Source organism: Pseudophryne corroboree, chromosome 5, assembly GCF_028390025.1.
Source record: "Pseudophryne corroboree isolate aPseCor3 chromosome 5, aPseCor3.hap2, whole genome shotgun sequence".
NCBI classification, from domain to species: Eukaryota; Metazoa; Chordata; class Amphibia; order Anura; family Myobatrachidae; genus Pseudophryne; species Pseudophryne corroboree.
Genome location: NC_086448.1, coordinates 533,045,819 through 533,059,862, shown reverse-complemented (window position 1 = coordinate 533,059,862; position 14,044 = coordinate 533,045,819). Strand labels below are relative to the sequence as shown.

At 68.9% G+C, this 14,044-nt stretch overlaps 1 protein-coding gene across 1 annotated transcript; it reads left to right on the top strand.

The window, feature by feature from the left end:
- The first annotated feature begins 12,123 nt into the window (after positions 1–12,123).
- Positions 12,124–13,764, top strand: LOC134929192 (uncharacterized). The gene is made up of 2 exons (XM_063924951.1): positions 12,124–13,409; positions 13,512–13,764. Exon 1 carries the CDS (start codon positions 12,138–12,140, stop codon positions 13,233–13,235), a length of 1,098 nt encoding a protein of 365 aa, XP_063781021.1. The 5' UTR covers positions 12,124–12,137; the 3' UTR covers positions 13,236–13,409; positions 13,512–13,764.
- Positions 13,765–14,044: the final 280 nt, after the last annotated feature.

Sequence of the window (14,044 nt, the reverse complement as noted above, 5' to 3'; positions counted from 1 at the left end):
TACCCGGCCGGAGCCCCCGCTCCCCGGGCTCAATAGTCGGGGGCCGGCGGCGCGAGCAGTGTCCCGTCCCGGGGACTTGGCCGGGGACAATCGGTTCGGCACGAGGGCCAGCGCCTCCGCCGGCCGGGTGGGTCGGCGGAGGCGCCTCTCCCCTGGTCCTCCCGGCCCCCAGTGGCTGGTCCCTCCCTGGGCTTAAGTTAATACCCGGCCGGAGCCCCCGCTCCCCGGGCTTAATAGTCGGGGGCCGGCGGCGCGAGCAGTGTCCCGTCCCGGGGACTTGGCCGGGGACAATCGGTTCGGCACGAGGGCCAGCGCCTCCGCCGGCCGGGTGGGTCGGCGGAGGCGCCTCTCCCCTGGTCCTCCCGGCCCCGGTGGCTGGTCCCTCCCTGGGCTTAATACCCGGCCGGAGCCCCCGCTCCCCGGGCTTAATAGTCGGGGGCCGGCGGCGCGAGCAGTGTCCCGTCCCGGGGACTTGGCCGGGGACAATCGGTTCGGCACGAGGGCCAGCGCCTCCGCCGGCCGGGTGGGTCGGCGGAGGCGCCTCTCCCCTGGTCCTCCCGGCCCCCGGTGGCTGGTCCCTCCCTGGGCTTAATACCCGGCCGGAGCCCCCGCTCCCCGGGCTCAATAGTCGGGGGCCGGCGGCGCGAGCAGTGTCCCGTCCCGGGGACTTGGCCGGGGACAATCGGTTCGGCACGAGGGCCAGCGCCTCCGCCGGCCGGGTGGGTCGGCGGAGGCGCCTCTCCCCTGGTCCTCCCGGCCCCCGGTGGCTGGTCCCTCCCTGGGCTTAATACCCGGCCGGAGCCCCCGCTCCCCGGGCTTAATAGTCGGGGGCCGGCGGCGCGAGCAGTGTCCCGTCCCGGGGACTTGGCCGGGGACAATCGGTTCGGCACGAGGGCCAGCGCCTGCGCCGGCCGGGTGGGTCGGCGGAGGCGCCTCTCCCCTGGTCCTCCCGGCCCCGGTGGCTGGTCCCTCCCTGGGCTTAATACCCGGCCGGAGCCCCCGCTCCCCGGGCTTAATAGTCGGGGGCCGGCGGCGCGAGCAGTGTCCCGTCCCGTGGACTTGGCCGGGGACAATCGGTTCGGCACGAGGGCCAGCGCCTCCGCCGGCCGGGTGGGTCGGCGGAGGCGCCTCTCCCCTGGTCCTCCCGGCCCCGGTGGCTGGTCCCTCCCTGGGCTTAATACCCGGCCGGAGCCCCCGCTCCCCGGGCTTAATAGTCGGGGGCCGGCGGCGCGAGCAGTGTCCCGTCCCGGGGACTTGGCCGGGGACAATCGGTTCGGCACGAGGGCCAGCGCCTCCGCCGGCCGGGTGGGTCGGCGGAGGCGCCTCTCCCCTGGTCCTCCCGGCCCCGGTGGCTGGTCCCTCCCTGGGCTTAATACCCGGCCGGAGCCCCCGCTCCCCGGGCTTAATAGTCGGGGGCCGGCGGCGCGAGCAGTGTCCCGTCCCGGGGACTTGGCCGGGGACAATCGGTTCGGCACGAGGGCCAGCGCCTCCGCCGGCCGGGTGGGTCGGCGGAGGCGCCTCTCCCCTGGTCCTCCCGGCCCCGGTGGCTGGTCCCTCCCTGGGCTTAATACCCGGCCGGAGCCCCCGCTCCCCGGGCTTAATAGTCGGGGGCCGGCGGCGCGAGCAGTGTCCCGTCCCGGGGACTTGGCCGGGGACAATCGGTTCGGCACGAGGGCCAGTGCCTCCGCCGGCCGGGTGGGTCGGCGGAGGCGCCTCTCCCCTGGTCCTCCCGGCCCCCGGTGGCTGGTCCCTCCCTGGGCTTAATACCCGGCCGGAGCCCCCGCTCCCCGGGCTCAATAGTCGGGGGCCGGCGGCGCGAGCAGTGTCCCGTCCCGGGGACTTGGCCGGGGACAATCGGTTCGGCACGAGGGCCAGCGCCTCCGCCGGCCGGGTGGGTCGGCGGAGGCGCCTCTCCCCTGGTCCTCCCGGCCCCCGGTGGCTGGTCCCTCCCTGGGCTTAATACCCGGCCGGAGCCCCCGCTCCCCGGGCTTAACAGTCGGGGGCCGGCGGCGCGAGCAGTGTCCCGTCCCGGGGACATGGCCGGGGACAATCGGTTCGGCACGAGGGCCAGCGCCTCCGCCGGCCAGGTCGGCGGAGGCGCCTCTCCCCTGGTCCTCCCGGCCCCGGTGGCTGGTCCCTCCCTGGGCTTAATACCCGGCCGGAGCCCCCGCTCCCCGGGCTCAATAGTCGGGGGCCGGCGGCGCGAGCAGTGTCCCGTCCCGGGGACTTGGCCGGGGACAATCGGTTCGGCACGAGGGCCAGCGCCTCCGCCGGCCGGGTGGGTCGGCGGAGGCGCCTCTCCCCTGGTCCTCCCGGCCCCGGTGGCTGGTCCCTCCCTGGGCTTAATACCCGGCCGGAGCCCCCGCTCCCCGGGCTTAATAGTCGGGGGCCGGCGGCGCGAGCAGTGTCCCGTCCCGGGGACTTGGCCGGGGACAATCGGTTCGGCACGAGGGCCAGTGCCTCCGCCGGCCGGGTGGGTCGGCGGAGGCGCCTCTCCCCTGGTCCTCCCGGCCCCCGGTGGCTGGTCCCTCCCTGGGCTTAATACCCGGCCGGAGCCCCCGCTCCCCGGGCTCAATAGTCGGGGGCCGGCGGCGCGAGCAGTGTCCCGTCCCGGGGACTTGGCCGGGGACAATCGGTTCGGCACGAGGGCCAGCGCCTGCGCCGGCCGGGTGGGTCGGCGGAGGCGCCTCTCCCCTGGTCCTCCCGGCCCCGGTGGCTGGTCCCTCCCTGGGCTTAATACCCGGCCGGAGCCCCCGCTCCCCGGGCTTAATAGTCGGGGGCCGGCGGCGCGAGCAGTGTCCCGTCCCGTGGACTTGGCCGGGGACAATCGGTTCGGCACGAGGGCCAGCGCCTCCGCCGGCCGGGTGGGTCGGCGGAGGCGCCTCTCCCCTGGTCCTCCCGGCCCCGGTGGCTGGTCCCTCCCTGGGCTTAATACCCGGCCGGAGCCCCCGCTCCCCGGGCTTAATAGTCGGGGGCCGGCGGCGCGAGCAGTGTCCCGTCCCGGGGACTTGGCCGGGGACAATCGGTTCGGCACGAGGGCCAGCGCCTCCGCCGGCCGGGTGGGTCGGCGGAGGCGCCTCTCCCCTGGTCCTCCCGGCCCCGGTGGCTGGTCCCTCCCTGGGCTTAATACCCGGCCGGAGCCCCCGCTCCCCGGGCTTAATAGTCGGGGGCCGGCGGCGCGAGCAGTGTCCCGTCCCGGGGACTTGGCCGGGGACAATCGGTTCGGCACGAGGGCCAGCGCCTCCGCCGGCCGGGTGGGTCGGCGGAGGCGCCTCTCCCCTGGTCCTCCCGGCCCCGGTGGCTGGTCCCTCCCTGGGCTTAATACCCGGCCGGAGCCCCCGCTCCCCGGGCTTAATAGTCGGGGGCCGGCGGCGCGAGCAGTGTCCCGTCCCGGGGACTTGGCCGGGGACAATCGGTTCGGCACGAGGGCCAGTGCCTCCGCCGGCCGGGTGGGTCGGCGGAGGCGCCTCTCCCCTGGTCCTCCCGGCCCCCGGTGGCTGGTCCCTCCCTGGGCTTAATACCCGGCCGGAGCCCCCGCTCCCCGGGCTCAATAGTCGGGGGCCGGCGGCGCGAGCAGTGTCCCGTCCCGGGGACTTGGCCGGGGACAATCGGTTCGGCACGAGGGCCAGCGCCTCCGCCGGCCGGGTGGGTCGGCGGAGGCGCCTCTCCCCTGGTCCTCCCGGCCCCCGGTGGCTGGTCCCTCCCTGGGCTTAATACCCGGCCGGAGCCCCCGCTCCCCGGGCTTAACAGTCGGGGGCCGGCGGCGCGAGCAGTGTCCCGTCCCGGGGACATGGCCGGGGACAATCGGTTCGGCACGAGGGCCAGCGCCTCCGCCGGCCAGGTCGGCGGAGGCGCCTCTCCCCTGGTCCTCCCGGCCCCGGTGGCTGGTCCCTCCCTGGGCTTAATACCCGGCCGGAGCCCCCGCTCCCCGGGCTCAATAGTCGGGGGCCGGCGGCGCGAGCAGTGTCCCGTCCCGGGGACTTGGCCGGGGACAATCGGTTCGGCACGAGGGCCAGCGCCTCCGCCGGCCGGGTGGGTCGGCGGAGGCGCCTCTCCCCTGGTCCTCCCGGCCCCGGTGGCTGGTCCCTCCCTGGGCTTAATACCCGGCCGGAGCCCCCGCTCCCCGGGCTTAATAGTCGGGGGCCGGCGGCGCGAGCAGTGTCCCGTCCCGGGGACTTGGCCGGGGACAATCGGTTCGGCACGAGGGCCAGTGCCTCCGCCGGCCGGGTGGGTCGGCGGAGGCGCCTCTCCCCTGGTCCTCCCGGCCCCCGGTGGCTGGTCCCTCCCTGGGCTTAATACCCGGCCGGAGCCCCCGCTCCCCGGGCTCAATAGTCGGGGGCCGGCGGCGCGAGCAGTGTCCCGTCCCGGGGACTTGGCCGGGGACAATCGGTTCGGCACGAGGGCCAGCGCCTCCGCCGGCCGGGTGGGTCGGCGGAGGCGCCTCTCCCCTGGTCCTCCCGGCCCCCGGTGGCTGGTCCCTCCCTGGGCTTAATACCCGGCCGGAGCCCCCGCTCCCCGGGCTTAATAGTCGGGGGCCGGCGGCGCGAGCAGTGTCCCGTCCCGGGGACATGGCCGGGGACAATCGGTTCGGCACGAGGGCCAGCGCCTCCGCCGGCCAGGTCGGCGGAGGCGCCTCTCCCCTGGTCCTCCCGGCCCCGGTGGCTGGTCCCTCCCTGGGCTTAATACCCGGCCGGAGCCCCCGCTCCCCGGGCTCAATAGTCGGGGGCCGGCGGCGCGAGCAGTGTCCCGTCCCGGGGACTTGGCCGGGGACAATCGGTTCGGCACGAGGGCCAGCGCCTCCGCCGGCCGGGTGGGTCGGCGGAGGCGCCTCTCCCCTGGTCCTCCCGGCCCCCGGTGGCTGGTCCCTCCCTGGGCTTAATACCCGGCCGGAGCCCCCGCTCCCCGGGCTCAATAGTCGGGGGCCGGCGGCGCGAGCAGTGTCCCGTCCCGGGGACTTGGCCGGGGACAATCGGTTCGGCACGAGGGCCAGCGCCTCCGCCGGCCGGGTGGGTCGGCGGAGGCGCCTCTCCCCTGGTCCTCCCGGCCCCCGGTGGCTGGTCCCTCCCTGGGCTTAATACCCGGCCGGAGCCCCCGCTCCCCGGGCTCAATAGTCGGGGGCCGGCGGCGCGAGCAGTGTCCCGTCCCGGGGACTTGGCCGGGGACAATCGGTTCGGCACGAGGGCCAGCGCCTCCGCCGGCCGGGTGGGTCGGCGGAGGCGCCTCTCCCCTGGTCCTCCCGGCCCCGGTGGCTGGTCCCTCCCTGGGCTTAATACCCGGCCGGAGCCCCCGCTCCCCGGGCTTAATAGTCGGGGGCCGGCGGCGCGAGCAGTGTCCCGTCCCGGGGACTTGGCCGGGGACAATCGGTTCGGCACGAGGGCCAGCGCCTCCGCCGGCCGGGAGGGTCGGCAGAGGCGCCTCTCCCCTGGTCCTCCCGGCCCCCGGTGGCTGGTCCCTCCCTGGGCTTAATACCCGGCCGGAGCCCCCGCTCCCCGGGCTCAATAGTCGGGGGCCGGCGGCGCGAGCAGTGTCCCGTCCCGGGGACTTGGCCGGGGACAATCGGTTCGGCACGAGGGCCAGCGCCTCTGCCGGCCGGGTGGGTCGGCGGAGGCGCCTCTCCCCTGGTCCTCCCGGCCCCCGGTGGCTGGTCCCTCCCTGGGCTTAATACCCGGCCGGAGCCCCCGCTCCCCGGGCTCAATAGTCGGGGGCCGGCGGCGCGAGCAGTGTCCCGTCCCGGGGACTTGGCCGGGGACAATCGGTTCGGCACGAGGGCCAGCGCCTCCGCCGGCCGGGTGGGTCGGCGGAGGCGCCTCTCCCCTGGTCCTCCCGGCCCCTGGTGGCTGGTCCCTCCCTGGGCTTAATACCCGGCCGGAGCCCCCGCTACCCGGGCTTAATAGTCGGGGGCCGGCGGCGCGAGCAGTGTCCCGTCCCGGGGACTTGGCCGGGGACAATCGGTTCGGCACGAGGGCCAGCGCCTCCGCCGGCCGGGTGGGTCGGCGGAGGCGCCTCTCCCCTGGTCCTCCCGGCCCCGGTAGCTGGTCCCTCCCTGGGCTTAATACCCGGCCGGAGCCCCCGTTCCCCGGGCTTAATAGTCGGGGGCCGGCGGCCCGAGCAGTGTCCCGTCCCGGGGACTTGGCCGGGGACAATCGGTTCGGCACGAGGGCCAGCGCCTCCGCCGGCCGGGTGGGTCGGCGGAGGCGCCTCTCCCCTGGTCCTCCCGGCCCCGGTGGCTGGTCCCTCCCTGGGCTTAATACCCGGCCGGAGCCCCCGCTCCCCGGGCTTAATAGTCGGGGGCCGGCGGCGCGAGCAGTGTCCCGTCCTGGGGACTTGGCAGGGGACAATCGGTTCGGCACGAGGGCCAGCGCCTCCGCCGGCCGGGTGGGTCGGCGGAGGCGCCTCTCCCCTGGTCCTCCCGGCCCCCGGTGGCTGGTCCCTCCCTGGGCTTAATACCCGGCCGGAGCCCCCGCTCCCCGGGCTCAATAGTCGGGGGCCGGCGGCGCGAGCAGTGTCCCGTCCCGGGGACTTGGCCGGGGACAATCGGTTCGGCACGAGGGCCAGCGCCTCCGCCGGCCGGGTGGGTCGGCGGAGGCGCCTCTCCCCTGGTCCTCCCGGCCCCCGGTGGCTGGTCCCTCCCTGGGCTTAATACCCGGCCAGAGCCCCCGCTCCCCGGGCTCAATAGTCGGGGGCCGGCGGCGCGAGCAGTGTCCCGTCCCGGGGACTTGGCCGGGGACAATCGGTTCGGCACGAGGGCCAGCGCCTCCGCCGGCCGGGTGGGTCGGCGGAGGCGCCTCTCCCCTGGTCCTCCCGGCCCCCGGTGGCTGGTCCCTCCCTGGGCTTAATACCCGGCCGGAGCCCCCGCTCCCCGGGCTTAATAGTCGGGGGCCGGCGGCGCGAGCAGTGTCCCGTCCCGGGGACTTGGCCGGGGACAATCGGTTCGGCACGAGGGCCAGCGCCTCCGCCGGCCGGGTGGGTCGGCGGAGGCGCCTCTCCCCTGGTCCTCCCGGCCCCGGTGGCTGGTCCCTCCCTGGGCTTAATACCCGGCCGGAGCCCCCGCTCCCCGGGCTTAATAGTCGGGGGCCGGCGGCGCGAGCAGTGTCCCGTCCCGGGGACTTGGCCGGGGACAATCGGTTCGGCACGAGGGCCAGCGCCTCCGCCGGCCGGGTGGGTCGGCGGAGGCGCCTCTCCCCTGGTCCTCCCGGCCCCGGTGGCTGGTCCCTCCCTGGGCTTAATACCCGGCCGGAGCCCCCGCTCCCCGGGCTTAATAGTCGGGGGCCAGCGGCGCGAGCAGTGTCCCGTTCCGGGGACTTGGCCGGGGACAATCGGTTCGGCACGAGGGCCAGCGCCTCCGCCGGCCGGGTGGGTCGGCGGAGGCGCCTCTCCCCTGGTCCTCCCGGCCCCCGGTGGCTGGTCCCTCCCTGGGCTTAATACCCGGCCGGAGCCCCCGCTCCCCGGGCTCAATAGTCGGGGGCCGGCGGCACGAGCAGTGTCCCGTCCCGGGGACTTGGCCAAGGACAATCGGTTCGGCACGAGGGCCAGCGCCTCCGCCGGCTGGGTGGGTCGGCGGAGGCGCCTCTCCCCTGGTCCTCCCAGCCCCGGTGGCTGGTCCCTCCATGGGCTTAATACCCGGCCGGAGCCCCCGCTCCCCGGGCTTAATAGTCGGGGGCCGGTGGCGCGAGCAGTGTCCCGTCCCGGGGACTTGGCCGGGGACAATCGGTTCGGCACGAGGGCCAGCGCCTCCGCCGGCCGGGTGGGTCGGCGGAGGCGCCTCTCCCCTGGTCCTCCCGGCCCCCGGTGGCTGGTCCCTCCCTGGGCTTAATACCCGGCCGGAGCCCCCGCTCCCCGGGCTCAATAGTCGGGGGCCGGCGGCGCGAGCAGTGTCCCGTCCCGGGGACTTGGCCGGGGACAATCGGTTCGGCACGAGGGCCAGCGCCTCCGCCGGCCGGGTGGGTCGGCGGAGGCGCCTCTCCCCTGGTCCTCCCGGCCCCGGTGGCTGGTCCCTCCCTGGGCTTAATACCCGGCCGGAGCCCCCGCTCCCCGGGCTTAATAGTCGGGGGCCGGCGGCGCGAGCAGTGTCCCGTCCCGGGGACTTGGCCGGGGACAATCGGTTCGGCACGAGGGCCAGCGCCTCCGCCGGCCGGGTGGGTCGGCGGAGGCGCCTCTCCCCTGGTCCTCCCGGCCCCCGGTGGCTGGTCCCTCCCTGGGCTTAATACCCGGCCGGAGCCCCCGCTCCCCGGGCTTAATAGTCGGGGGCCGGCGGCGCGAGCAGTGTCCCGTCCCGGGGACTTGGCCGGGGACAATCGGTTCGGCACGAGGGCCAGCGCCTCCGCCGGCCGGGTGGGTCGGCGGAGGCGCCTCTCCCCTGGTCCTCCCGGCCCCGGTGGCTGGTCCCTCCCTGGGCTTAATACCCGGCCGGAGCCCCCGCTCCCCGGGCTTAATAGTCGGGGGCCGGCGGCGCGAGCAGTGTCCCGTCCCGGGGACTTGGCCGGGGACAATCGGTTCGGCACGAGGGCCAGCGCCTCCGCCGGCCGGGTGGGTCGGTGGAGGCGCCTCTCCCCTGGTCCTCCCGGCCCCCGGTGGCTGGTCCCTCCCTGGGCTTAATACCCGGCCGGAGCCCCCGCTCCCCGGGCTCAATAGTCGGGGGCCGGCGGCGCGAGCAGTGTCCCGTCCCGTGGGACTTGGCCGGGGACAATCGGTTCGGCACGAGGGCCAGCGCCTCCGCCGGCCGGGTGGGTCGGCGGAGGCGCCTCTCCCCTGGTCCTCCAGGCCCCCGGTGGCTGGTCCCTCCCTGGGCTTAATACCCGGCCGGAGCCCCCGCTCCCCGGGCTTAATAGTCGGGGGCCGGCGGCGCGAGCAGTGTCCCGTCCCGGGGACTTGGCCGGGGACAATCGGTTCGGCACGAGGGCCAGCGCCTCCGCCGGCCGGGTGGGTCGGCGGAGGCGCCTCTCCCCTGGTCCTCCCGGCCCCGGTGGCTGGTCCCTCCCTGGGCTTAATACCCGGCCGGAGCCCCCGCTCCCCGGGCTTAATAGTCGGGGGCCGGCGGCGCGAGCAGTGTCCCGTCCCGGGGACTTGGCCGGGGACAATCGGTTCGGCACGAGGGCCAGCGCCTCCGCCGGCCGGGTGGGTCGGCGGAGGCGCCTCTCCCCTGGTCCTCCCGGCCCCGGTGGCTGGTCCCTCCCTGGGCTTAATACCCGGCCGGAGCCCCCGCTCCCCGGGCTTAATAGTCGGGGGCCGGCGGCGCGAGCAGTGTCCCGTCCCGGGGACTTGGCCGGGGACAATCGGTTCGGCACGAGGGCCAGCGCCTCCGCCGGCCGGGTGGGTCGGCGGAGGCGCCTCTCCCCTGGCCCTCCCGGCCCCCGGTGGCTGGTCCCTCCCTGGGCTTAATACCCGGCCGGAGCCCCCGCTCCCCGGGCTCAATAGTCGGGGGCCGGCGGCACGAGCAGTGTCCCGTCCCGGGGACTTGGCCGGGGACAATCGGTTCGGCACGAGGGCCAGCGCCTCCGCCGGCCGGGTGGGTCGGCGGAGGCGCCTCTCCCCTGGTCCTCCCGGCCCCCGGTGGCTGGTCCCTCCCTGGGCTTAATACCCGGCCGGAGCCCCCGCTCCCCGGGCTTAATAGTCGGGGGCCGGCGGCGCGAGCAGTGTCCCGTCCCGGGGACTTGGCCGGGGACAATCGGTTCGGCACGAGGGCCAGCGCCTCCGCCGGCCGGGTGGGTCGGCGGAGGCGCCTCTCCCCTGGTCCTCCCGGCCCCGGTGGCTGGTCCCTCCCTGGGCTTAATACCCGGCCGGAGCCCCCGCTCCCCGGGCTTAATAGTCGGGGGCCGGCTGCCCCTTCCCCAGGGCTGAACAGCCGGGGAACACCCGCCGGCCGGCGGGTCAATGGCGGAATGCAGATACTGGACAGCCCCAGCTTGTGGATTTTTTTCCCATTTTTTGGGGGGGAGGGGGATTATTGGGGGAAGGTTTTTATTTCCCCCCCCCCTCCCATGGGCTGGACACACCTGCTGCCAGCCCATGGTTTTTTTTTTTTTTTTTTGTGTGTTTTTTTTTATCTACGCAGGCGCTGCAGCGTCAGCGGATGGGGATTCTTGGCATTCACCGACGCCGCCACAATTATTTTTCCCGTGCTGGTTTTTTTTCTGGAGGGGGGGGTTTGTTTGTTTGTGGTTTTTCTTTTGTTTTGGAATTTGTTTTGGAGGGGGATAAGGGGGGTGCTTTGTACTTGTTTATTTTTGGGGGGGGGGGTCTGTTTGTTTTTGGGTGTTTTTTTTTTTTTTTTGGGGGGGGGGTCTTGTTCTTGCCCCAGGCACTGCAGTGGCAGATGGGGATAATGGACAAACCCCACTGCCGGACAAGTTATTTTTCCAGTACTTTTTATTTTGGGGGGTCTTTTTTTGGGTGGGGTGCTTTTTTTGTGGGGTGGTCTTGTTCTTGCCCCAAGCACTGCAGTAGCGGATGGGGATATTGGACAAACCCCGCTGCCGGCCAATGTATTTTTTCCCGTACTGTTTATTTATTTATTTTTTTTGGGGGGGGTCTGTTTGTTTTTTGGATGTTTTTGTGTGTGTTGTTTTTTTTTTTTTTTTTGGGGGGGGGGGGCTTTGGTTTTCTTTATTTATTTATTTTTTGGGGGGGGTCTGTTTGTTTTGGGTGTTTTGGGGTGTGTTGTTTTTCTTTTATTTCAGGGTGATTTTTTTTTTTTGGGGGGGGGGGGGGGGGGTCTTGTTCTTGCCCCAGGCACTGCAGTGGCAGATGGGGATACTGGACAAACCCCACTGCCGGACAAGGTATTTTTCCAGTACTGTTTATTTGGGGGTCTTTTTTTTTGGGGGGGGGGGGTGTTTTTCTTTTGTTTTGTTTTTTTTTTTTTGTATTTTTTGTGGGGGTGGGGGGTCTTGTTCTTGCCCCATGCACTGCAGTGGCGGATGGGGATACTGGACAAACCCCGCTGCCGGCCAAGGTATTTTTCCCGTACTGTTTATTTTGGGGAGTCCTTTTTTGTGGTTTGAAAAAAAAATATATTTTTGTGTGTGGTTTTTATTAGGGGGGGGGGGGTGTTTCGTTTTGGTTTTGCGTGTGTGTTTTTTTTTTTACCCCTTGTGCTGCAGCAGTGGATGGGGATATTGGACAACCCAGCAGCACTTTATTTTATTTTTTTTAAACTGGGCAGGGTCAAAGCACACAGCATCACATACTCCCAGAAGTCCTTGGTTTGTCTCCCACCCCCAGAAGTTCACCATTATATATCTCTCACTCCCAGAAGTCCTCGGTCTGTTTTCCACTCCCGGAAGTCCCTGGCTTGTTTCCTTAAGACAATGAACGCGGATGGGGCAGACAGTAAAACGGATGGCAGTGATGAAGACTATCTCCCCGACTCATCTGAGTTGAGCAGTTCAAATGACAGCAGCGCGGAAGAGACATCTTTTCACAGGAGACAGGCGCTGGAAGAAGCCGAGGCTTCCTCCACAGACGGCGGCCTGAACCGACGGACACATCACGGCGTGTCAGTCCAGGTTCTTACCCAAAAAGGGGATGGTTCCAGAACATATAACAAGAAGAAAAACTTCTGCCTATGGTGTGAGAGGCCATATTCCAAAATTGCGAGGCACGTGGAAGCCGTCCACCGCAGTGAGCCAGAGGTAGCAAGGGCACTGAGCTTTGACAAGAACTCCAGGGAAAGGTCAGTGCAGCTGGACCTAATTCGCCACCGGGGGAACTTTGCACATAATATCGGTGTTCTCCGCGAGGGCAGCGGTGTCCTACTACCTTGCAAGCAGCCGGCCAAAGCAGCAGCTCCCCAAGATTTCATGCACTGCGCACACTGCCAAGGTCTGTTCTCCAGGCGACACCTGTGGCGACATGTGAAGAGGTGCCCTCTTCGTAAAAGGGGTGGCCACCCCAAACCTGGTAGAACTCGGGTCCAGTCCCTGTGCACTTACGCCACACCCATTCCGCCAGGTGTTGGCACCGGCCTGTGGAAGTTGTTGAGCCAAATGAATTATGATGATGTGGTACCTGTGGTCAAGGGGGACAGCTGCATCATGCAGTTCGGGCAGCACCTCTACAACCGACTGGGGTCTGATGTCGGCAAGCACGAGTACATCCGCCAGAAGCTCCGGTAGGTGGGTCGTCTCCTGCTGCATGCGATGAAGGTCACTCCATTGCGGAGCATGGAAGATTTCATCCGCCCACCCAACTTTTTCCATGTGGTGCATGCCGTCAGGAGCCTGGCTGGCTACGATGACAAGACCAACACATATAGGGTCCCCTCGCTGGCCCTGAAGGTGGGCCACAGCTTGCAAAAGATTTCCGCCATGGTTGAGTGCCAGGCGCTGATGGAGGGCAGTGCCCTGACAGTGGAGAGCGCACGGAGCTTCAGGAAACTGTACGAGGCGAGGTGGAGTGAGCTCATCTCAACTGCTGCCCTGAAGACCCTACGAGAGATAAAATGGAATGCCCCACTCCTCCTACCCTTCACTGACGACGTGAAGCGATTGAACCTGTACCTCCTTGACCGGCAGCGGGAGTACTTGGATGGGTTATCTGCCCACCCTTCTCCAAAGCAGTGGTCAATGCTGGCCAAGGTCACCCTCACACAGTTGATCCTCTTCAACCGCAGGAGGGAAGGTGAGGTGTCCAAGATGCGGCTATCCTCATTTGAATCACGGCACACAGCTGACCTGCAGGGTGACGTGGCCCAGGCCCTCTCGGAGATGGAGAAGGCTCTCTGTCACCACTTCACCCGTATTGAGATACCTGGTAAAAGAGGCAGGAAGGTTCCCATCCTGTTATCCCCATGCATGCAGAAAGCCATGGAGATCCTGACCGAGAAGAGGGCAGAGTGTGGTGTCACCCCTGAAAATTTCTACATGTTTGCCAGGCCAGCCGCCTTATCACACTTCAGGGGATCCGACTGCATTCGTCTCTATGCCCGGGAGTGTGGGGCCAAGCATCCCGAAGCACTGTCCTCCACCCGCCTCCGGAAGCATGTAGCCACCCTTTCCAGGGTCCTCAACCTAAGCGACACCGAGATGGACCAGCTAGCCGATTTCCTCGGACATGACATACGGGTGCATAGACAGTATTATCGTCTTCCAGAAGGTACCCTGCAGCTGGCCAAGTTAAGCAAGCTCTTTGTGGCCCTGGAGCAAGGGAGAATGGCTGAGTTCAGGGGCCGCAGTCTGGAGGAGATCTCCATTGATCCAGATGGTAAGTATCACTGGACAAGTGTCTCCAGGGACTGACACTGTAAGTGGGCTGGTGTGACGGGGTTTACTGTCTTTCTCTATTTCCAGAACCAATCCAGGTGGCAAGTGATGACTCTGGGGATGAGCCAGAGAGGCAAGCCAGTGAGGTGACAGTGGTGCACACCGAGAAAGAAGCAAACAGTGTGGCAGTGGAGGGAGCCATTCCTAAAGGTGGGTGCAACCTTCCATGCTGGTGAGGGGGGGAGGGTGTGGGGGGGTGGCCTTGGCTGGTGATGGCCTTGCAGGGTGACTGACCTTTCCTCTCCCACAAAGGTGACAGCAGAGGTGCTAAGAGAAAACCATGGACCCCAGCGGAAGTCAGAGCCGTTGAAAGACACATGATGCGGTTCATCCACTCCTGCAAGGTTCCGGGCAAGAAGGATTGTGATGCGTGCCTACGGGCTGAAACCCAAGCACTGAAGGCTCGGAACTGGCTTTCAATTAAATTCTACATAAAGAACAGAATAACTGCGATAAAGAGAAAGAACATGAACTAAATAAATAATAAATAAGTAAACAAACACATGCATCCATACACAAATAAATAAATAAATAAATAAATGAATAAATAAATCAATACATAATAAAATGTGGGTGCCATTGCACCCGTTGGCCACCTGGGGGGAGGGTGTCACACATAAATTGATCCATATATTATGTCCCCATGGTCCCCTCCCAGGCCACGCATGCCCGCACCCTCTGTCCCCTTGCACAGGCTACAGGCTGGGCCCTTCCAGGGGTAAGGGAAATGGTGTCCCCATGAGGGATGTTCCATACATGGGTCCCGATGAGGTCACAAAAACAAG

What these genes read in the sequence shown, in the direction of transcription:
- LOC134929192 (XM_063924951.1), top strand. Translation starts at nt 12,138, where the DNA reads ATGAAGGTCACTCCATTGCGGAGCATGGAAGATTTCATCCGCCCACCC.